The 23,666-nt window shown below is 37.3% G+C and overlaps 1 protein-coding gene across 1 annotated transcript in view; it reads right to left on the bottom strand.

Moving 5' to 3' along the window:
* Positions 1–22,746, bottom strand: part of LOC124613058 (39S ribosomal protein L16, mitochondrial) — a 31,008-nt gene extending 8,262 nt beyond the window's left edge. The window contains exons 1-5 of the mRNA XM_047141644.1: positions 22,586–22,746; positions 22,408–22,479; positions 13,800–13,957; positions 13,572–13,703; positions 13,358–13,468 (exon numbers count right to left, since the gene is read on the bottom strand). Coding sequence (XP_046997600.1) covers positions 13,358–13,468; positions 13,572–13,703; positions 13,800–13,957; positions 22,408–22,479; positions 22,586–22,619 — 507 coding nt within the window. The 5' untranslated portion in view covers positions 22,620–22,746. The remainder of the gene's footprint in view (positions 1–13,357; positions 13,469–13,571; positions 13,704–13,799; positions 13,958–22,407; positions 22,480–22,585) is intronic.
* Between the last annotated feature and the right edge of the window lie 920 nt (positions 22,747–23,666).

Here is a 23,666-nt window from a genome sequence, read left to right as displayed (position 1 = left end):
GAGAGTATTTGTGAAATGTCGTGACAAAAGGGAAAACAGAAAAATTGTAATAAAGAAACCAAAAGTGATACAGATCTGAATTTATTTTCAATAAATACTTTGTTCTCAATACTATAAAACCTCATTAATACATACACACTTCTAAGATGGATTTTTTTAAATAATTAACTATGAAAATTTCTAACTTCTTGTGAATTTCAATATCACGTTTTGAAAATATGAATAGTCACAGAATGTTATCTGTCTTCACGAATGATGAAGTGCAAGGACTGCTAACTGTCAGTTATGACAATAATGCACAAAATTCTTAAACTGTCAAAATATTTGTACATAAAGATGAAAGAATCTGAAATTTTTTGGTTATTTAGAAATTATTTTCTCCAAAACCTCCATCCTAAATGTTCTAAAAAATTCATGGTACGTTAGTTGGTCATTGTACATAGGTAATGTCCAATCAGAGGGGACGATATTTGTCTGTACAAAATGTGAGAAATTTTTTAGGCAGACCTAGCTCTACCCTCAAGGTCAAAATATCATGGACACTTAAATATTTCAATTGATCACTGATTTTAAGTAAATGTCATGAACAACTGGTATTTCTGAACAAAATAATAACTTTACAACATTAAAAGTGAGTGGGAAAATAATTTATAATTTTGTTCGAAAGCTTCTTATAACAAAGACGAGATACACGATATTTATACCCATTTTTCTGTTTATGATATTATTAATGTCTTCGGTTATGATTTTACTACTTCATGACTTTCCATGAATTAAAATTGTCTACAATGTAACAATCAACACGACCCTGTTGAAAAGAGTTCATTTGGTTTTTTCATCTGCTTCTCATTGAGCTTGTATAACCGAGCAGAATTTGCACACAGACAAGGATGATCCAACAAAAGCAGTACTTGGGAAATGCGAACTGCACACTGATCTTTTTTAGATGAAGGCAATTTGAAAGCATTATCCGCACCAAAAGATGCCATAAAGGAGTCAGTTACATCTTGCAGCTCAAGAGACACACTTATTTTCTGTCCCACCCACCACTGATTGTCATATGCACAAGCAATGAAATGCCTCACTACAAGGTCTTCTAATGTATACTGTGGTCTCTGCATTTCACACACAGTAACGGGCTGCATTTCATGCAAAACCATTCTTGCAATGTATTTGCCCCTTAGTCACTTGATTGAATTTCTACCACAGACTTCATAGCAGACCACTCTTCTCTCTTTTTTAAATGGAATTCCCTTAATGTACTTTCATTTAGAATTAAGTGTTTCATGATTGTAACTGATATGATGTGTACAAGTCCCATAGCATCTCTTATAGCATCAACAACTTCATGCTGGAGATTAAATCTTGTTGCAAGGTGTTTACAAAGACCTCCTACCACATCACATGCACTTTTCCTATGACCCGTTGCTGAAAATATGCATTTTTTTGTCTTAATTCCTGTGCTACAGTGCTGACCAAGCTCATAAAGCTGAAAGTGGTTTTCAAAATGAGATGCTGCACCATCAGTTACATACACACATTTAGGAACTACATGGTCTCTAAATGCCATGTCATCAATTATTATGTTGACAGTGTAGCATGCATGTGCATTGTCATTAATGAGATAATCACTGACAATAACAAAACAGTGTGATGTTCCAAGGAAGTGAGCAACACATGTGAATACTGATAGCTTTGATGTGTGCCAGTGGTAGCTTTGAATTTCATTCTGCAAAGCAACAGACCAGTTTTCAGCAAAGTCAAAATGAAGAACTAATGTGTCAGTATTCTGGGATGTGGCTGATTTTATTTCTGTTATGGCCTGTCTCTGAATCCTCTGGATATGATGGTGAGCTATTCCTTTCATAACACAAAGCCTAACCTCTGTAACAAACTTCTCTGGCTGTACTGTCTTCTTTGTCATATCTCCTCCATCCCACAATGAATAGGTTATGTCATTGTCAATATCCGGAAGGTGTAATGCTTCAACAGTCATCACTTCAGCTTCAACAGTCATCACTTCAGCAGTAGGACATATTGCACAACCAACAGTTATCTTGTGACTCTTGACATACAAACAAAAGCATCAGGCCCATCTCTGTGTACTTCTTTCCTGTGACACTGTATATTGCAAAACAAACAAGTTTCGAATTAGTGCAGTACATACACACGCATAAATCCTTCACTGGCTGGCATTTTACCCAGTTTGGTCATAAGGAGTAGAATTTTGAGAGACCAATTTTTGAATTTGGGTTCTCCTTTTCCATTAGGAATTATGCTTCTCTTATAGATCTTGTCATATATATTTTTGCCTCTATAATTTTTTCACCATTTTCACTAACAGAGATAACATTAGCCTGGTTAGGACTTTTCCTGCTGCAATCTTTGTCATCACTTAGGTAATATTCCACAGCAACAGTAAGCATATCATCTTGCAACGGAAGGCCACAGTAACAATCTGGGTATGCCCAAATAAGTTTCCCATTCTTTATTTTACGGGATTTTGAAATCAAATAATGTGAGGAAGTGGGTATGTATTTCTGTTTCTGCTGCTTAGAGTAGCTACCAGGTATCAGTGTCAGTAACTGTACCTTCTCAGTATAGGTTGCTGCTGAGATAGCAGTATTTAAGTTTTGAAACCACACATCACATTTTGTGCACATATCACTACAAAGTGTACATTATATACTTCACAAAGTTTTGTAGATGTTTGCTTGTGTAAAAATTGTTTCAATTTCTTCCATTTTTCTTTTTAAATACTGTTTTCTTCTTGTGCTTTTCACCTTTCCTGGACATTTAAGGGGGGATATAGTAGAGGCTATAGAAGAAATCCTATCATTCAACACATCCGCACTGTCTTCTTAAGTTTCACATTCATGTGATGGTGATCGTTCAGGTCGGTTGTCACTAAATTTCTTCTTGTAGTGAGTGCAGCAATTCCTGCACAATGGATGTGATGCTAATACCTTTACTTGAGGACCGAAATATTTCTGCAATACCTCTGACAAATTTCCAACAACTGTGAAGTGTTTTTCACTTTTCTTGAACACCACCTTCATGTGTATTTTTTTCATAGTCCACACACCTCACTCTTTCACTACTGTTTTTCCTCACTGACATTGTATCTAACAAAAAGTTCAAACCAAATACAAAACTCAATGCAGACTGGTTTATGTGCAAGTTTTCACTCGTTTGTTACAAACAGAAGTGCACTGAAAAAGTGTTGCCAACATGCACATTTTACAGTAGAAATTCAGTGATGCGAAATATGCAGAATGTTGAAAAATTTATAACACTTTACACAGCAAAATATTGCCCACTGTGTTTGCACTGACTATTAACATATTAACCAAACAATATTTTGTGTATTTCTTATAAGTTTTTGGATGAGGTTTTTCAAGTAAATAATTCATAAAAATACATTTTTTTTACATTTTTAGTAATAAATATTTACATAATACAGATAGCTGGAGTGGAGAAAATGCGGTTTAAAATTACATCAGCAGTAACTGGTAATATGACGGAAAAGATAGCGTTCTGTGACTTTCCAAATCAGAAAAAAAAATTAATGGAAAAATTAACTTAAATTTCATATTTTCATCTTAGATTTGTTAAAGGAAGCCCAAAACTGTGTGGGTGTCAACTAAATTTCAACACACTACAAGGGAGCTTTAACGCAAAACATCTGCTAGGCCTCCTGTACTTGTGGTGTATTATATATATCGAAAAGAATCATTCGATTTGGCATTTCTATATTTCTGACACTAATAAACATATACAATGTATTTTGTTTTTTTTTTATGCCTTTTCATATGTGATCAATATGGCCCCCCTTGAGAAGCACAGCATATGTCACTGCAGTATTCAAATTGTTCTCGTACTGCAGGGAGCTTATCTTGAGATACAGCTTCCATAGTTGCTGTTATGAGACGTCTCAGTTCATTCATTGCTTCTGGTAATGGAGACACATTAACAGAGTCTTTCTATAAACCCCCACAAAGAAATAATCACACACAACCAGGTATTAAGTCTGAATCATTTGGTACAGTGTGACCAATAAATGATTCAGTAACCCTTTGATTTAAAAATTCCCGCACTTCCAGATGCCCGTGTGGCAGTGCCCCATCCTGTTGCTAAATGAAGTCTTTCAAGTCAGTCTCCAACTGTGGGAAAACAAAGTTACAAGCACACCGAGATACGTGCTTCCTGTAACATTCTCGGCAAAGAAATATGGATCATACACCTTTTCCCGTGAAACTGCACACAACACAATAAATTTTGGAGATACCTTCTCATGTTGTACAACTTTACATTGTTGTTCCATAACCCATATTCTTACACTATGATGGTCCACCTTTCCATTTAAATGGAATGTTGCTCACTAAATACTGAACACTAAGCGTGAAAGAAAACTGTCATCCTTCATCTTGCCAAGAACAAAATTACAGATCTCCACACATTGTTGTTTGTAACCTCCACGAAGAGCTTGCAGTAGCCAAATTTTGTATAGTTTTATGTGTAGACATTGGTGTAGCACATGCCAGATGGACACTGGGGACATGTTGAGCTGTTGAGCTGCATGGCGACAGGATTCCTGTAGATTCCTAGTGAAAATATGGCAGATGCATTCGACGTCTGTGTCAGACACTCCGCGATGGCCCAGCGATTTGCCTTTACACAAACAATCTGTTTCTCGGAGCTGCTCATGCCATCATCTAATGCTCTGTGCTGCAGGAGGATCCACACCATACCTGGTACGAAAACCTTGCTGAACGTTATTACTGACCCGCACTGTGCAAAATGTAGAACACAAAACGCTTTCTATCGTCCCAACACCATTTTTACTAGAACTGAAGTGTGGCCATCACTCCTGCTACCTAGCGGGAACTTTTTTTTTTTTTTTTCCCTGAGAAATTCATGACCACGAGTTGACATGACCAGTGGAAGCACATGTTATCAAAGGAGGACTGATTAGGAACTGGCAGATTTGTTCCCAAAGTCACATTAATTAAGCTGCCAAACAATATTGTATCTATAAGTGGTGTCACATACTTTTTCAAGGTAAAAACCGCACTGACTTAAAGAATTAAGTCATCTAGGGTGGAAGTGCTTCATCTGATACTGCAATGGGAGCAGCACAGTAGATTTTGAATTTGAGGAACCACACAAAATGGCAGTGCACCATTTGCTATAGAGTCTTCCCATACAGTTGATAAGATCTAATCTGGTAACTGTTAGCAATGATCTGATTCTTGCATGATTTATACAAAGGATTTAATATTCCTCCTCTCCATGTTGGTCCATCAAACCAGTTCTTATTGAAACTAGATACGCATTTGTCTTTGTCTCCCGACAGATATCACAACACGCTATAATGAATCAGATCCAAACCTGGGGCAGTTTCTCTTGCTGCAGACAGATATGATTCCATTTCTCACATGGAGTATGTATTGTTGTAAGTTTCCTCATATATGAGAAGGAACTTCGCCTGATCTCTTCAGTTTTGTGGAATGCCATGAAGAGTTTGTCTGATTGATGGGGTGATATTAAAAAAGTGTTAAGCCATAGTTTGAGCCAAATCTCAAGATGAGTCCACAAAGAATCTATCCACAATGTGCCCGAAGAGGATGTGCATTGCCCTTGCCTGTAATTCTTCTTATTGGCTCTGAAACTTGCATGGTCAATGTGGATCGATAACTGGAATTCACTAATTCCTTCCAGAAGTTTCTCTTCCTTTATTTAACCACTTACCACACTTTCAATCCCACAGTCCTGAAGTTGCCAAGATGATCTGCTGTCGGATTACATTTGAATTTCCACAGAGCTTCACACCTGGAACTGATTCTCAAGTTGTATTTCTTATTGCACACAGAGCAGGTTGTCTTCTGAGATGGTTGCCAGACTTTGATATCGATTTTTCAGCAGCTTGGTGGATCACACATGTAATATGATCCTCCATCTTCTGAACACTTTCTTTTTGTCTGAATTCTGGAGAAACGTCTAGTTTTATCAGAAATAGTCTGTTATTAACATGGAAGGTATTAACTATATTGTTGGTCTATTATATCTTTAACAACAGACACTGGTTGATTTTCTTTTTTACCCTTGATTGACTTGAAAACTAAAATGTAGGTGAAACTACTCACAACACAAAGACACTTTCTTTTGTGTGTTTTCAAGATACATGTCTTCATCATCAGAAATATCTTCATATAACAATATGCACTGCATGGAAAGCACTGACAAACTTTATCCACTAAAACTCCTCAAAACAGTATCATTATTGCATAATGGTTCAAAGGAAAATAATTCACATCAAAATCAATAAAATTTTTGCAGTCAATTTCCTTGCATCCACGTACTCTTCTCAAAATGTGGCTCACCAGTAACTGTACTTCTGGAAAAAACTAAGCATATGCTGACCATGAACACTGGTAGCATCATACAGGCAGCAATTCATGGATGAGGCTTCATCTTCTTACAAGAAAGAACATAATGTAAAGCTGACACAAAAGCTGAAGATCGGGTTGAACACCACAGTGTTTTCCTAGGCATTGTCCTATTGGAGTGCTATGCCCTTGACTTTCCCTGATCTTTGAAGTGACTTAGTCATTTTAATGTGGAATCAGAACCACAAAGCAATCAACCTTTTTGACATTAACATTGCCAGAGGAGACTGAACTGATAAGTGACTGATAAAAACCTTACAACTGATCACAGATCAAACCCAAGCCCTTTGGATTTGTAGTCTGTCACTTCACTACAGAGCCACAGTGCCACAATATACAAAACACATATGCAGCAACAGTCTGATTTTCCTTTCCCACAAGGAAATATTTCTGAAGTCATCTGACATGATATCTCCCACTTTTTTTCTATTTAATGACTTGAATTTTCCATCAGCGCTTGGCAGAACATGATAATAATATGAAAAAGAATTACTTCCTAATGTTCTGATAAGTAACATTTATTCACTCATGAACCGGCTTTTGGTTTCTTAGGGCATCTTTACGAGACAACTGAATGTCACAAACAGTAATAAAATGATATTTGACTTACACAAATATTATTTACACAGAAGATATATCACTCATAAATAATTACATTAATTAAAAAAGGAAAAGTTTTTTGTGCAAGTACATTTACCAACTGATGAAAAAAATTAAGAATTTACTATTTCGGTCTATTATTTGTAACTAAACTAAAATTAAAAGAGGGAAAAAGGAAATAAAGTTTGATTATTTAATACTAAATGACATTCTGTGTCATACATTTGTTAACTTCCAGTAGGTTCATTTTCAGCTTTTCTTTACAGAATGTAATACTGCATACTACATAAAATGACTGGTTTTTTGTTATTAGCCATTTGGTGAAAGTTAAGTCTTTCTTTCTTTCTTTCTTAATCTCCGGCTTCTCTCACATTCAGGTAACCTAATTGCAGCAGCTCTGCCTAACTGACCAATAGATACTTTCCCACAGTGCTTGCAAGTGATTTTATATGCACCACTTTGTACCAAGGTTTGCAATTTGGCTTTACTACTCAATAAAAATTTTGATATACTGTTGGTATTATAAAATGTACTTCTGTAGTTGTGAGACTTCTACTTTTTAAAGGGGTTATCTGAAATCTTGCCAGTAACTGGGATGATAATCAGATTTTGCAACTACTGAATGGTTCCTGTTGGCCAGCATACAGAAATGGTGTACTTTTACACATTTTTAGTATATTACCAATCAAAGCAGAGCTGTAGCCATAAATTAAAGCAATATTAGTATATTTAATATTATACCATTCTGTATGTAGGCCAATAGGAACCAGTCAGTAGTTATGGAAACAGACGCATCACCCCGCATATGGGCAAATATCAGATAACCTCAGCAGAAAGTTGAAGTCTGGCAACTACAGACATGGATTTTATAATATCAACAGTGCACCATAATTTTTATTCTGTAATAAAGACATGCAGCTCTTGGCACAGAGTGGTTTACATAAAATCATATGCACAACTGTGGGAAAGTATATATTGGTCACTCAGGCAGATCTATGGCAATTAGGTTATCTGAACGCAAGAGAAGCTGGAGATTAAGAAAGATTCAACCTTTGCCTACAATCTAATAACAGACAACCACTAATATGATGCTGAATGTGAAGTATTACATTCTGTAACAAAAAATGGAAAGATGACCATGCTGGATGTACTGGAAATCAACAAACATAAGACAGAATGCCAATTTAGTATCAAATGATCAAACTCAATTTCTTTTTTCCCTCTCCTTCAAATTATATTTGTTACAAATCATAGAGTAAAATTTCAAAGTCCAAATTATTTTCCATCAGCTGTTAAATGTATCTCTACAAAGAAAAAACTTTGTTTCCTTTTATACTGAACGTAATTATTTCTGTATGACAAAAAATATCTTTTTTGCATCTTCTGTGGAAATAATATCTTTGTAAGTTACACGTCGTTTTATGTGTGTTTGAGACATACAGCTGTCACCTGAAGACAGCCTAAGAAGCCAAAAACCAGTTTGTGACTGAATAAATACAATTTTGGAGAACTTTAGGATGTGTTCCCTTTTTTATATTATTTTTCTGTCTAGTTTCTGGTACATCAAACATATCTAATCAGCCTCTTTCCTGATTTTTTTTTTTAGAATTTTTTCAGTTTTCAGTAGTGTTCTCTTATCCCATATTGCAATTTCAATTTCCTATCTCACTTTTTTTCACCTAGCATTTCGCTGAAGATCTGAGAAGTCTCACATAGTTCCTTCCACTACCAGACCCTGGGCTCAGATTCCCTTTTTTTCTTCTGACTATTTATTCCTGGTAACAAAACTTGAGAGATTCTTAAGGCTCTGTAACATGGTGGGTTCTCTTTGCCTTCTACTCTCTCTTGCCACTGATCTTCAATGAGATTCCTCTGCCTTGAGGTAAATTTTTCAACCTATTGAGAACAGGCTGACCTAACATACTCAAGGTGGTCTTGAATAAAGAGACCACTTGTACTCATATTACGTCACTTCCCCCCAATGTTTCACAATTAAAATGTCGAACTCATTAAGCAGATACTATATGATTTACTGATTATGCATAAAAATCAATTAAAATTCAGCATGTGCAAAGATACAGTTCCATATGCCGCGCATTAAAAAAGTCCTGCACATTCATAAAACTGTGCAGATCAAGATCTCTCACTGTAGTATGGTCTCGAGAGCAGCACACATAACAAACAAAATAGTTTTTCTTTCTGTTTTTCCCAACCTCAGCAGGTGTAGATACTAATGCCTTTACTGACAAGAATATCCAATGTTTCAAATGTGTCAGCAGTCTTTGGCATTTATGCCACATTGCAGAGTGTGTGTGTGTGTGTGGGGGGGGGGGGGGGTTAACATTAACAAAACCGACAAACTGCAGGGACAGATTCCTGACTACAAATAAAGGAAAAAAGGTCCTACAAATATGTGTCCGAAATGCATTATTACCACAGTAGATGACACTGATGAATGACAGTTCTCTGACCACTTGACACCTGTCTCTTGTGTGTCTCAGGCTGTGTGACTGACAGCATACTGCAAGCAAGAAAATGGTCCAGTATTCATGTCAGGAACAAGCCAAGATTGTGCCTGCGTACAGCCAAGCAGATGGAGGTGATTGAGAGTCAGCAAGGCTATACCAAAACAAGTACCCTTACAGACAGACACCAACCACGTCATATAACATTTCAAGCCCTTTTTTAGTGTGTGCACAACCATGGATCCTTTCAGACAGACGAACATGCAGGGATGCAGAGGACAGTGTGTACAACAGATTTGGAGAACCAGGTTCTACAGGATATTCAGACAAACCCTAGCACAAGCTCAGGCAAGTGGCCCCTCAGCATGGTATACATGGTGTGACCCAAAGTACGATTACGTGTATCCTGCATGACAACCACTATTACTCCTATTAGCTGCAATCCCATGGAGGCCACACCAAACATCTGTTGTGATGTGGATGTGATTCAGTTCTGTACTGTGTTTTGGAACAATTCATTGTCATTGCATGCTTACTGTCCATTTTTGGACAAATGTTAATAGGATCTTTTCCCCTCCATTTCCAGTCAGGAATCCATGCCTGCAGTTTGTCAGTTTTATTAATGTTCACTCTGTACATATATTTTATATGTATAGAATTGTATTTGCCGATTCACTGCTGTCACCAAGTACGCTGATAGAGACACAGGTTACTCACTCCAGATGGTCATGACAAATGAACCCACAGTGTGGTATAGCTCTTACAATGAGCTGCTTTGAAGTTTGACTTATTAAAAATCAATTCAACAATCCTGAAGTCTTCGCCTATGTTAATGCTTTATAATTACAGTTTCATTTATTAAAAATTAGATTACTCTTAGTCTTGGATCAGTCATCGGTTGGCCACTATGACACGAACGTCCAAGTCAGTTATCAGTCATACCTGGTGATATGAACGACTCACTTTTGACAGAATGGGCAAGTTATTTCCATATAAGTAATATAAAAGATTATTTTGTTTCATGAAATGTTAATTTAACCTTACAAGACTAGGGCGAAAGGATAATGAAATAACGTTCATTACTCGCAGTGCTAGAAATAATGCTGTATGATTATAACTGTGATCCTAACACTAGTTTATGAACTTCATTTGGCTCTCACACAGGACTGATTTTGTTACATCACCAGATGTGAGTCATTTCACTTTGATAAATAAATAAGATGGCATTCCTCTTCTTAAAGTAATGACTTTGGACATTATTGCAGAAACAATAGTAGTAATACCAACCGCCACACTAAATTTCACTGTTACAAATTGCAACTAGAAAGCGCAATCTAACGGAGAAGAATTCCAATGGAGACAACACGACAGCCTCAGAAGAGGTAAGGGGGCTTCTTCTCAAACAAGCAATCAAATAGGAAGCACAAACTGCAGGATTTACTTCAACAGTTCATCCAACATAGTCCTCCATATGCAATTTCCAGTAAAGGACAACTTACTGTGTTAGCATTTATAGATGCAGAGTTACGTATATGTTGATCATTTTCAATAGCTGACATTGGGAAAACCACTTTGTGACATATGCTAGCACAGACAGTGTGTTTTTTATTCCCCACCCCCACTCTACCTGTTGTTTTAAATTTTCCATGAGGCTGATGTAAAGGGTATTTGATATATCCCTGGAAAACTTAAACGATAATGCACAAATGTAAAATTCTGGGAGCCGCATCCTAGATAATTAGTTAGAGAGATGCAAATCTGTAGGAATGAAACACAAGAACAGAAGACAGTGGATGATAGAATAGTAGTAGTCCACACCATACGTAGCAGAGATGCTATGAGAATCTCTGGAGAGGAAAAAAAGAAATACACTGAATGTAGACTTAAGCAATATTCTCTAAAATTTATTGACAAGTGCCACATATCTGTGATCCAATCATTATAAATTATGTATTGGAAGCAGACTTGCCTATTCCAATAGACATTAGTAACAAACAGAGCAGCAATTCCTTTAATAATTTACAACTATTTCCTGTTCTAATAAATTAACAGGACCAAGTCAGAGCGAAATAATGAGCAAAATTCCTGTCATTGGAACATGTGTGCTTCAATTCAAGCCACAATCCTATCCTTTCTCAACAGGTAGAAGCTGTGGCGTACATTTAAAGTTTACAGAATTTGTCTCCAAAGTGATTTGGAACTAATATATAGTAAAACACATTTCATAATTTATAGAATTCCCATATGAGGACACTTGAAGGATAGTCAGTAGCAAATACACTGAATGTATTAGGGAACTATTATGTGGGACTAATGATGTTAATTATGTTGATCCATTGTGGACATGGGACAGTCGCTGGTCAAATATTTAACATGAAATTCATCAAACAGTCGTGCAGTGCCTCCTTTGAAGACTTGAGAGCAACTATTATTGGAGTTGCAGTCAAGTTTTCAAAGGAAGCATGTGAGAATTCACGGCATCCAGAAACAAATGGCCCCATTATGCCAATATCGATTATTTTTTGAGAGTTGCATACGCGAGGTGAAGACAGCATAATGAATTGCCGAAACTGGTCATGAAAATAAAATAACTTCTCAATTGCATGGCTGTTTGGAGAATTTCATTGTCAAAAACTGATGTTAACATTTCTTGCTCACATATATTTTTATTGGCGCAGCAGCTGTTAACAATTACTTCGTTCCAAATAGCCCAAAGAACTTCCTAGGCTATGGCTATGTCAGTATGTAGTAGGAGTGTGCATCTCCTCTGGTTTCCTATTGAAGGGCTGGCACAGCTATCAGTTAACAAGTTATGTGGGCTACTGAGAATGAAATAACTGTTAATCAATAAATAATATATGAGAACACTTACTGGTAATCTCAGTATTCAAATTTAGTGTTCTCACTGGTGCGCCATGCCATCAGCAGGACCAATGTAAACATATTATGGGAAATCCGGTATATTAATAGCATGAGCTAAAATTGTTACTCCTAAATACTATCACAGACATGTTTTGCAGTCAGCCTCATACATAATTAAAATCCATGATTCATCCAAAATGACGTATTTTCTTATTTGTGCACAAAGTTTCAAACTTTCACGCAAGACAGAAATTGGTTTGATACTAAAAAGAAATACCAGGTTCTACATATTGCTATTTCCTCAAAACTACTTATTGGATTTTGGAGATCGAAATGTAGTTGAATCCATTTCTTTTGGAAGAAATTACTATACTTCCAACTGAAAAAAAATAATAATAAAATAAAATAAAAATGAAGTCGGGTGACGTTCTCAAATGAGTCTGTGATCAAGGAGTGAATTTCTATCATCAAGGAATGGCAATTGGTATAATGTTTTAGCAACTTACAGAAACTTAATGACTTTGTTGATAGTGTTGCATTTGCATCATTTGGAAGTGTAGTACAGCATTCAATAAAATTACCTGGCCTCCCACAATAACTTGTAACTTAATTTTTAAACTTTCCTCATACTGCCATTTCATACGTACATGGGCTGAAACAAACACTTTTCTTTCATCCAAATACATTTTGTGAATGCACCAGTTTTTAGTTTCTTTTCCCCGCAGATAACTGTGAGGCACACACAATTATTCTCTGTGTAACATATGAGGTGACACAATTGCTATTCTCAAAGCTTCTGACTCAGCCTCTGCTTCTTCACAGTTTGACACCATTACAACTGCTACACTTCTTGGCAGTTCAGACACCATCACAACTGCTAATACTTTAGTAGAAGCTATCAAGTATGTACCTTATTGCATTAAACACAGTACAGTAATTAATTCTGCTGATATTTGTGTACATAAAAAATGGCTAACTTACTTCCGCAAATTCACACTTTCCTCCAACTTCAACAATCACACGTCCTGCTTTCACAGGTGTCACGTAATGATCTATTGGACCTTTCCCACCTCCCATTCGTTGTCCTTGACCCTGCAATGGATTAAAATGGTTATGCAAAATCCAAATGATAAGCCTAAAAATGTGCAAAAAAATGGGAAGAAGCCTAAAAATGTGCAAAAAATGGGAAGCATACCTTTTTCGTAACAGACTGCCATGGCGCATCAATCCTCCATATGGCAAACATTCTTGAATCATCCATCTTCCGCAGAATTCCTAGACGTATCATTTCAAAGTGACCCCATTTCAGACGGCCACCTCCTGTAGCCTAGCCACAAAATGAAGCACTGAAACAGGGCTTCCACAAGTAATAAAAGTCAGAAAGTAGTTTCAAATTTCAACTTATGAACTTTAAGAGACTTACTATAATCCCATACTGTCTATGAAGAAGTTCATTATGCACAAGTTCTGGACCCCGCATAAGAAGCAGCCGTTTCATCATTTTTGGCGGTCGAACACTTGGTGGATACTGAGGAACTTTATCCATGAACCGCAACCTTGCTCTTTCAGGAAACTCGATGTCTGGAAAAAAATAAAAACTGATACTGCTCAATGTTGTTGAAAAAGTACAACACAGAAAATTAAGATTTTTTCCTTATATAAAAATAAAAGGTCATACAGGTCAAGTATTTTGGCACTGTAAGCTGGGAGATCCTGAGTACGAGGTTCAGTTTCCTAATTTGAAATGTTTTATTTCTTTGTGTACACTAGCACTTGACCTACATAATTATACCATGAGTATTGTCTCTTATGTGCATCTATTGAATGTATATAACTTTGATGTGTGTATATAGACATTAGGGGAGAAAGATAGGGGAGGTGGGGGGGGGAGGGGGGGGAGGGGAAGTAGGGGCATATAGTCTACTACTGTAAAATAGCACTAACAGTGCCACTGGGTGTTTTAAACATCTGGGCTGTGAGATAAGTTATGATTATGATGATCATATTGATGAAAAGCTGCACAAATTTAAAGTAATATGTGAAAAATAACAACATCTAGCCTAACTACAAAACCTGAAAAGATACAAAAATTAAATTTCACAAAACTGTGGCAATATCCTTGCTGAGAGTAAGATAAAAAAAAAAAAAAACATTACGAATGATGACGAGGGCCACTGGGCTTAACATTATCTTTCAACTAGCTGATCATATTAACACTGGCACATGTAACTTTTACTGATTACGCAATACGCAGTCAACTTCCCACAGTTTAAGTGATAACGTTTTGGTATGAGATCAAGGAGAAGCTACTTCTGTTACAAATATAACTGACAACCTTGCAAATCAGGGGTAACAATATATTGTCTTACCAGGTGGGATGGCTCTGGTAAGAGCTCTATTTCTATAAGCTACAGGAAGAAAAGTTATTGTTAACAAGGGAACTCTTATTTTGCATATCACTGTATAATAACAATAACAATAATTATAATAATAATAACACATACCAAAAGAAAACTTTTACGTAGCAGTCACATTAATAATGTTATAACATGGGCCTCTACCACTGTCACTAGTTCAGAAACTGACAAACACCTTCATAACAGAACATAAAGCTCAATGCATTACATCAGAGGTTTTAAGAGTAGTAGGTGAAGTAGCACTTCACCAATATTTTTATAAAAGTTTATTTATCTTACCACATATGCTGGTTTTTACTCCAAATGTATTTCCCTGTTTTGTTTGGTACTCCACAGAACTGTCTTGTAACAGCAAGCGCATGATTTTACCCAGGCAAAATGGCTTTCCCCTTTCCCACAGCTCAAGCTCATTGGTGCAGCCACAGGCCAAGCATAGCTATATGGCTGCTACATGCTCGAGTTTGCCTGTGAAAGGGGCATGCAGTGAAGTAGATATGGAGCTTTTATTGTCAGCTACTCAGTTCAAAACAGCAGGCTATAAAGCAGTGAAGGTTGCATGCATGGAGCATGCTTCCATCTGAAGTGCATTTAGTGGTGTATGTTTCAAATATGAATTCTGCATATAATCCAGGGTGTATCTTATTACAAACACCCTTTTCACATTCTATCAAGCCTTTTATTCCAAAACTTTGGGTCACATTTTGATGGGAATGAATGAGAGGTTTTGTTTGCTTTGCCAATACCACAATGTCTGAAGAAACGTGCATGTTTTCCTTCTTGTGCACTTGAAAACATGCAAAATTTCTTTGGGGTTGTATTCTCCAAGATACAACACTCAAGAAGCAAAACTCCCTATTCTGTTTCCCCATGAGACGTGCAGGAATATATCCATTGGAAAGACATTAGAAATGCTTAATGAGAATAGGACACTTTTCAGATACTTATACTGTTCTCCTTTATTCTGTCCATCTCTTCTCTACAGCAACTGTGAAATGAAGCTTTTCTTGCCTGAAGCATAAAAACATACCTGAGTAAATGCAACTGCGGAAAAGAGACTTTCTTCTTAGAGAATATTTCAATTCAGAAAAAACTTCTAGCACAGTTAATAAAAACACAGCCATTCTAGGAAGATATCATCAACAATTTTGCAGCCTTAAAGGACCAAAGAATTGATTTGTTGCACAAGTTCAATTATTAAGGCAAGCTTGTGTAAATATAGGTATATTTTCCTTTCCTGCTGTCTCTTCACCTAACTTCTCAGCCATGAGCCATCACTGCATTACATGGTAGCCTACATTAACCAAAAAACCTGGTACTGCTGTCGTTAACCCTCAGTTGTTGCTCCCCAATAGCCAATGACAGTACACAACTCACTGTCGGACATCTGCAACATGCCCAGCCATTTTATCAACAAACTGTACCTTACAACCAACAGGCAACCCGTAACTGCATTGTTCCTATTGCAGTGGAAGGTAATATGACTGCACTGAAGACGACAACATGATTTGTTGCTCCTGACTACGATCCATCACGGTAAACAGACAGATATCAAGAAACTGAAGTCTTCGGTAGGCTTGGAAAACAAGCCTTTCGCATGTTACAATACCTGCCAAGGATAATGAAGTAGTGCCCATATCATCTGTTTTCACACTCCAGCGCAAAGGAAACTGCACTTCCCAGGTCAATAGCAAAGATTCACTGCTGATTTCAGAAGGCTGAGCAACAAGCCAAATATGTCACCATGAAGGAGATGCTCTGGGATGAACAATGTCTCTACTGAACATCATGTCAATCTCAACTTGAAAAACATAATATTTTCCATTGAACTATTATTTTCCTCAGTGAACTATTGTTCCATGCATGCACACAACATGCAAGAAATCTATTCTGATTCCAAAAATATCCTCAAATCATCACAGTAGCCGTGCTTCTGGACAGTGTGGAGCTGGGCTTCGAATTCTTCACAGAATAGTTTGTTGACTTTGTACAGCACAATATATATAAACTATGTAGAATATATAATCACCTCAGTAAGACAACTATATCAATAATCAGTAACATCAGGCTCCAATAAACACTTCAGCAATAGCATGCAAAAGAGAACAGAATTGTTCTTTTTAGCTGGCCGCATCTTTCATCCAAAACAAAAAGGTGATCACAAAAAGAAGTGTCTGAGAAAACCAGTCCGAGCCTGGGACAAGAACCAGAGGTAACCATCAGAACATTAATGGAGCTACTTCAGAGAACTGGCACAAAATAAGCAATTTACTGGTCACTTTACAGACTCCCATTTTCACAATATGCAAATGGCCCTTGATACCTAAGGCCTCTGAAGAAAATATGAAGCATGAAGAAGCTACGCACTGTATGCTTTCCATTTTATTTATCTTGTACTTTCTATAGACCAAACATAAAAAACCCAAAAGCACGTAAAATGTGATTTTATCAAGCAGTTCGTTTGGGCAGCTCTGTTTCCCATATCGCTATGACACCATGACACTACACTTGCATCTCAAACTTAGCTTGCTAATATTATGTACCTTACTCTGCATTACACTATAACATTAATTGCCTTTTCCAGGTCTGTAATCTCAGGGATCAAACATTGCAATGTGTAGATTATACTCAATAACGGAACAGTCACAGAGTTCAACTGCCTCCCTCCCCCTTCACCCCAGGGAGTATCCTTCAAGCTGAATGTCAAGGTAGTGGAAGATGTTCAATAACATGCACAATTATAAGCATTACTTATTTTTACTGTGCTGTAATGTGACTGGCTAATATGTAACAGGATTGGCACCTCAAACTTCAGCTCTCAGACATGCATTATTGTACAGCGATCAAAATAAAGGTTGCATATTGCTGAAACTTTAATTCTGAATGTTGTGACCTAGAACTTCATTATGATGTCAATACAATGATTTGTTTGTAATGTAATTGTAGTGGAAACAGCCCATGAGGGGGCAGTATGTGCAGTCTATGGCCACCATGCCACCTGTAAATATTGTAATATTGATACTGTGTTGATTCAGGATGGTCTGGACAACAATAACGTACAATCAGAAACTCCATATAAGTCACTCTGATGAAGCATGGAATGAGGCATTTGGACATTGTAGCGAATGTCACTGTGAGTCTTGAATTTGGAACAAGTTTTTAGCAACAGGATTAGTTGAGGATCATCAAATAAGTAGCCAAGGAGAAATAAAACAGGCGTGCAGGACCAATATCTGTGTATAACAGCAGTACACAATAGTATATGTCTATGGCAGTAGTTGCAAGTAGTCACAGGAGTGCAGGTGTCAACAGAAAGCATACATAGTAAGCTTCATGAGCAGGGATTACATGCCAGGAGACCTCTCAAGGCTCCTGCACTAACGTGGCTCACATGAGCAAGAAACCACGTTTTTGGACTTGGCAGTAGTGGGACGACACTCTTTTCTGATGAGACCCACATTAATACTGGTATTTGTGTTGGGAGGCAACGAGGACAATTTTTACATCCTAAATGTATCACAGACTATGTCAGCCTTATCAAGGTGCATGTTTTGGGGTGGAATCATGTATGGTTGCAGGACACCTCTTGTGCCAATACATAGGATGATGACTTCTGTAAAACATCAGAATGACACCCTTGCATGCATTGAGGCTCCATTTGCTGAACATACTCAAGTAGGAATCACACTGATAGACTACAATGCACACCCCCAATGTCACAATCTTGTGAGCACCTTCTAGTGGAGTGAAGAATCAGTCAAACAGAATGGCTTACATATCAACCAGTCAAATGGAATGACTTCAGATATCAATTGCACAAAGAATGCACGGCCCATACTAAAACAAGCAACTGTCATTCGACCTGCTCCACCAGAAACCTTATAGGGCATCAAAAGGGGCTGCTGTGAATGAATGGGACAATATCCAACAGGCTTATACTTATCTGGGCAACCTGGTAACGAGTATGCCTAACAACATTCAAAAGAGTCTACATTTATAAGGAAGGTCAATGGGTTCATAAAAAATGTGATATGCAAGATGACAGTGAGAAGAAACTGTAATATTTTCAGTAGAATCATTTGTATGGCTTCATTTTGTTTGTTTGCATTTATCACGTGGAATTATGTTTATCTTCTTTATTTTTTTTTTCTTACAGCTACAGCTGACATGTCTAATAATGACAATAAAGCAATATGCAATACTTATTCTAACCCACCATAGTAGTGGCATGTGGAACTTAATTATTAAAACAGTTGGTACGGTGTTTGATATCCAGTTCTCTCCCTTTGTACTCCACAAATCACTATACAGAGCATACATAGTGTGCCAGTATATCAGGGAAATTGTAAGGAAACTGTTCTATGAACTGACAATCCACAAGTCATGTAGACAAGCTTAAGTATTTATGGAGTAGTACCACCCAACCTCTATTATGTAGATCACATGAGAAAGAAATGAAGCTGAAATTAAAGTTCTGTAAACCTGTGCTGATTCAGGTGGCAGATACATTTTGAGGCAGCAATGTACACATCGGCAATGGTAGACCTTTAGGGAATATTGTGCATAAGCTGGGTATAACATTGCCCTCATGATTAGAATAAATGTTTAGATACTAGAGTCAATTAGCAAATAGAGCCAAGCAATACTAGTCATGTGTGACCTTACACAGACAAAGAGCACGTTTTTCAGATGCGAGGTAGCAGTTGCCTTAATTCCTCAGTAATAATTATTAGCATTCAACAGCCTTAATAGTTACTTGACACAATTCAACTACTCATTTCAATCAACAATGCTCTCATAAAGGAAATAATTATTACTGACAACAGCAGTGTGTGCCGCTTTGCTAAGGAGTTACGTTGATATTGTATAGCAGGGGTTATGCTTTCGTGTTAGATACTATTAGTGCCGTGTGTTTCTTATGGTCCGAAATGATGCACAAGCTTACTAGTCATTTGTCACTGATTACCTTGGAGGATGATATGATGTACACAACCAAGTTTCTGTAGGCTTTTAGCTTGACTGTGGTACATATGGAGTTGGCCAAAGATCCTGCTGTTTGGACCAGGAACCTTTATATGTGATGGTGTTGCTGTGATAACGTATGGCAATCCATACATAGAGAGATCAGTCTGAGAAATTTAGGTTGGCCATCCAAGAGATTGTTTTAATTACTTATTATTACTGTTCTTTCATTTATTTCTGTGCACATGAGACTGGAGTGAGTGCTTTATATGTTTTAGATTGATATCCATATTGTAGAGAAGTGTTATCTGAATTTGTTAAATACAGAGAAAAATTTGGGAAGGCGGGGGGGGGGGGGGGGGGGGGGGTAGCGCTGGAAATAATAAGTCATAGTTCAGGAAAAGGAAAGTACACGAGGGGTGTTCCTCATGCAGCTTTGTGGTTATGGGGAGCTGTTATATCAGGTAGGGGTTTCAGATGATGTTTTCAGGGTGCTTCAGAACAGAACTAAAAGGGTTTTAGTGGGCTTGATTGAAGAATACATTGAGGAGAGGACTACTGTAGTTTCTGATGGTTTTTCATCATATAAGGGTTTGTCAAACTGGGATATGATAATTCTGCTGTCAATCACAATGCTGAGTTTAAAGATTACAGTACTGAGGCATGTTCCAATACAATAGAGGGGTTTTGGGGGCTTATTAAATCAGTTGTAGAGATTGGGAAAAGGTGCTCTTCCACCCTGCAGTCATCCTTGGACAAATACTGCAGGTAAAAGATTGTCCCTTATGATTCTTGTGCAATTCGTTGTTTTCTGAGGGCAGTGGGGAAAACGGATAGGCCGAGGGTTGTGAACTGAGTAGGTCGGGTAGGGGCGAGGATGTTCATGATTTGGTTTGTGGGGGATGGGGCATGTTTTGGTGGCAGTTAGGGTAAGTTGAGGAATTATTTAGTTTTGTTTCCTGATGGCTCAGGTTTTTTGTTTTGAATGCAGTTAATTTTTCTGTATTTTGATTTGGGTATTGTGTTAAGCAGTAAGCAGTGCAGTGGTTGTGGCAGAGAGAGAGAGAGAGAGAGAGAGAGAGAGAGAGAGAGAGAGAGAGAGAGAGAGAGAGAGAGAGAGGGAGAGAGAGAGAGAAAGAATCATGTAGGAAGCACCAGACACTGTGACAGTGCACTGCACTTAAACTTAGAGAATGTACATTTTCATCATGGCAAACGAAAGAGGGCTGCTCTTTATTGAATGTGACTTACAGAAACTACTCAGAATGGGATGCAGCTTTAAATCAATTTAATTTAAATAGAAATAAATACCACAGTTCACTATTCTGTTGAGTACATTGTGATAGTTATGTCTGTCCATTGCTTTTCATTGTATGTTCTTTGTTAGTTCAAAGCATGTTTCTTCTCTCAAGCATGAGATTTAACCCTACATCCATAGAAAGAAATCCTCAAGTTCATAATACTGATAGGTCTGCCTCTGAACTAACACTTCAGAAGAATGAGTGTGTTAATACTACTGTGACAGGTGGCACTGTGAAATTTAGTAATCATGTTCAATGTTCATTTTATCCGCATGTTGCCACAGAAATTGAGATGTTTTTCTTCTACTTCATTCATTCACATTATGTTCATTTAAAAGCTGAAAGAAGTTTCCTTCACACTGTTAGTTTCGGTCTGGGTATTAATAATGAGAAATGAATGACTTTATTAAAGCATAATATCTTGTTCCATTTAAATGCATGTACTAAAGCAAGGCATCAGATTCGGATTATCCCTTGTAGCTCTAACTTGCTCAGGTACCTTTGAAAAGGAAATGCTTGGAACATTCCTGTTTCATCCTTGTTTAATCCAATACGACTCACCATCGACAAGCCTTTAAACCCTCATTATGTTTCCAAAGTAACAGTTTAAATTAAGATTACCTTACATGAAAGTGTGTATATGCCATCAAATAAGCAAGAATTGAATAATTACTGAGCTGTGTAGTCCCACATCATTTCTTGCTTTCTTTAAAGTGTAACACAATAAACATAACATTTCTTGCCTCCCTCAACTGTTCTCTCATTTGTCCGAGACCCAAACAGATTCTCGTGGAAAATACATCATGGCACCATACATATTCAGTGGCAAGAGCTTTTAAAGTCTTCATACGATAACAGAACATGTAACAGCTTTCTAATTCTCATGAACGCACAAAATGACATTTACCAATTCGCTCACAGCAGTCCCTTATCAAAACGAAAAGCTAAAGGTTCCTCTCAATGTCCACACACAAAAATGAGATGAAACCATTAAAACTGTGGTACAAGCTTCCACAAGTAAAAGCATAATTATAACCTGTGAACAGGAGGAACGAATGACTGTTACTCGGAGTTGATAGTCAAACAATAAACAGTAACTCAACATCCGTTGTTAACAAAACAAGAGAGAATCTCTTTCTCACACGAAAGTAATTTTTACCAAATAATAGTGATTTGCACTTTATACCTATAGTTTGTGTGAATCACACACACTTTAACAGTTCGAGCAAAATAGGATGACATTTACGAAAGAAAAACTTAATTGGGGGTTGACGATGAACGACATTCTCCTAACAACTTTAAAATGTCTCTGGCACATACAGCAACAGAGAAACAAAATTAATATCCTGCTTACCATCGTATTTTGGAGGTGGAGGAAAATGTTTCATGCCTGCTGTCTGTTCTGCGCAAATCTTTGAAAATGAGCCTGTTAAACAAAGGAAACTATTAAAGCTGTTATATTCATTTAGGTTTCCCATTTGATAAATACAAATTACACTTGGATAAGGTGTTACAGAAAAAAATGCACATACTGTTTAAAATTTTAACCAAGTTCGATCGCATCATTTTGCTTCTTCTATCGCTCGCAGAACATTAAATGTTATTTTTAATAACTGTTATATTAAACAACACACAACACTCTCTACCACTACCACTATAACAACAACTTCGTAGTACAAAACAAAACAGTGCTTAAACCCCAGAGCAGCCAACATACACACGATAAAAGGTGCAAAAATTTCACGCACGCCGAACGGAACAAAGCGTCATTTATCTTCAGGCAGGAAGTTGAAACACTGACATTGGTGAGGGGATGCTGCTGTTTGAGTGCTGTTATCCGTTAAGTTCTACATCAATATCTACACTCCGTAAATCAATTTATTTTTTTCTTTATTGTATTTTGATTCCCCTAGAGGGGTGCGGACTGGCAGCAGCGTAATACATCGCTCTGCAGCCTACAGATAAAGTTAAAAAACATAATGAGGAGATATAACAATAAAAAGAGGTGATAAAAGGGGTAATGTTTAAAACTGGTACATGGCGAAAAAGTTGTGAAGAAAAACCGGAGTCAGTGCTGTTGATTAAAGAACACGGTGACAGTCTGGTTTCTGTTCGCAAAACACCAAAAAGGGGACGTTCGCAAACCAATGTGTCGTCTAGTTTACATTGGGCTTCCAAAACCGGAATTCGTAAATCGATTTTCGAGTTTATATAACGAAGTCGCCTCCGACCGATACATATCGAGCGTGCGGCTCTCAAGGCGGCAAGTGTGGATACAGTTTGCAGATCTGACAAGAGCGGCAACAAGTGATGAATTTTTTCAAAGTTAAAGTTATTCTCAAAGGAAACTAGTAATTTCATTACATCGGTGGTCTTCTTACAGAGTGTCACAGCAGCCTCCCATAGCAGTCGACGCAATTCCTCACATCCTGTTTGGCAATAACCCATACTCCCAACAAAACTCTAAACAACTGTCTAATAGAGGTGGCACAAAATAAATTAACAGATAGAAATAGCCGGTTACTGAGAAGTAGTGGTTACTGTTATTGCCGCTCATCTGACACCACCCGTTATTTTAATAACTGCCAATAGCGCATCACGCCATCTGTTTGC

The sequence above is a fragment of the Schistocerca americana genome, chromosome 1, assembly GCF_021461395.2.
Source record: "Schistocerca americana isolate TAMUIC-IGC-003095 chromosome 1, iqSchAmer2.1, whole genome shotgun sequence".
Taxonomy (NCBI): Eukaryota; Metazoa; Arthropoda; class Insecta; order Orthoptera; family Acrididae; genus Schistocerca; species Schistocerca americana.
The sequence above is the reverse complement of the archived record's forward strand: the minus strand, read 5'-3'. Positions and strand labels throughout refer to the sequence as shown.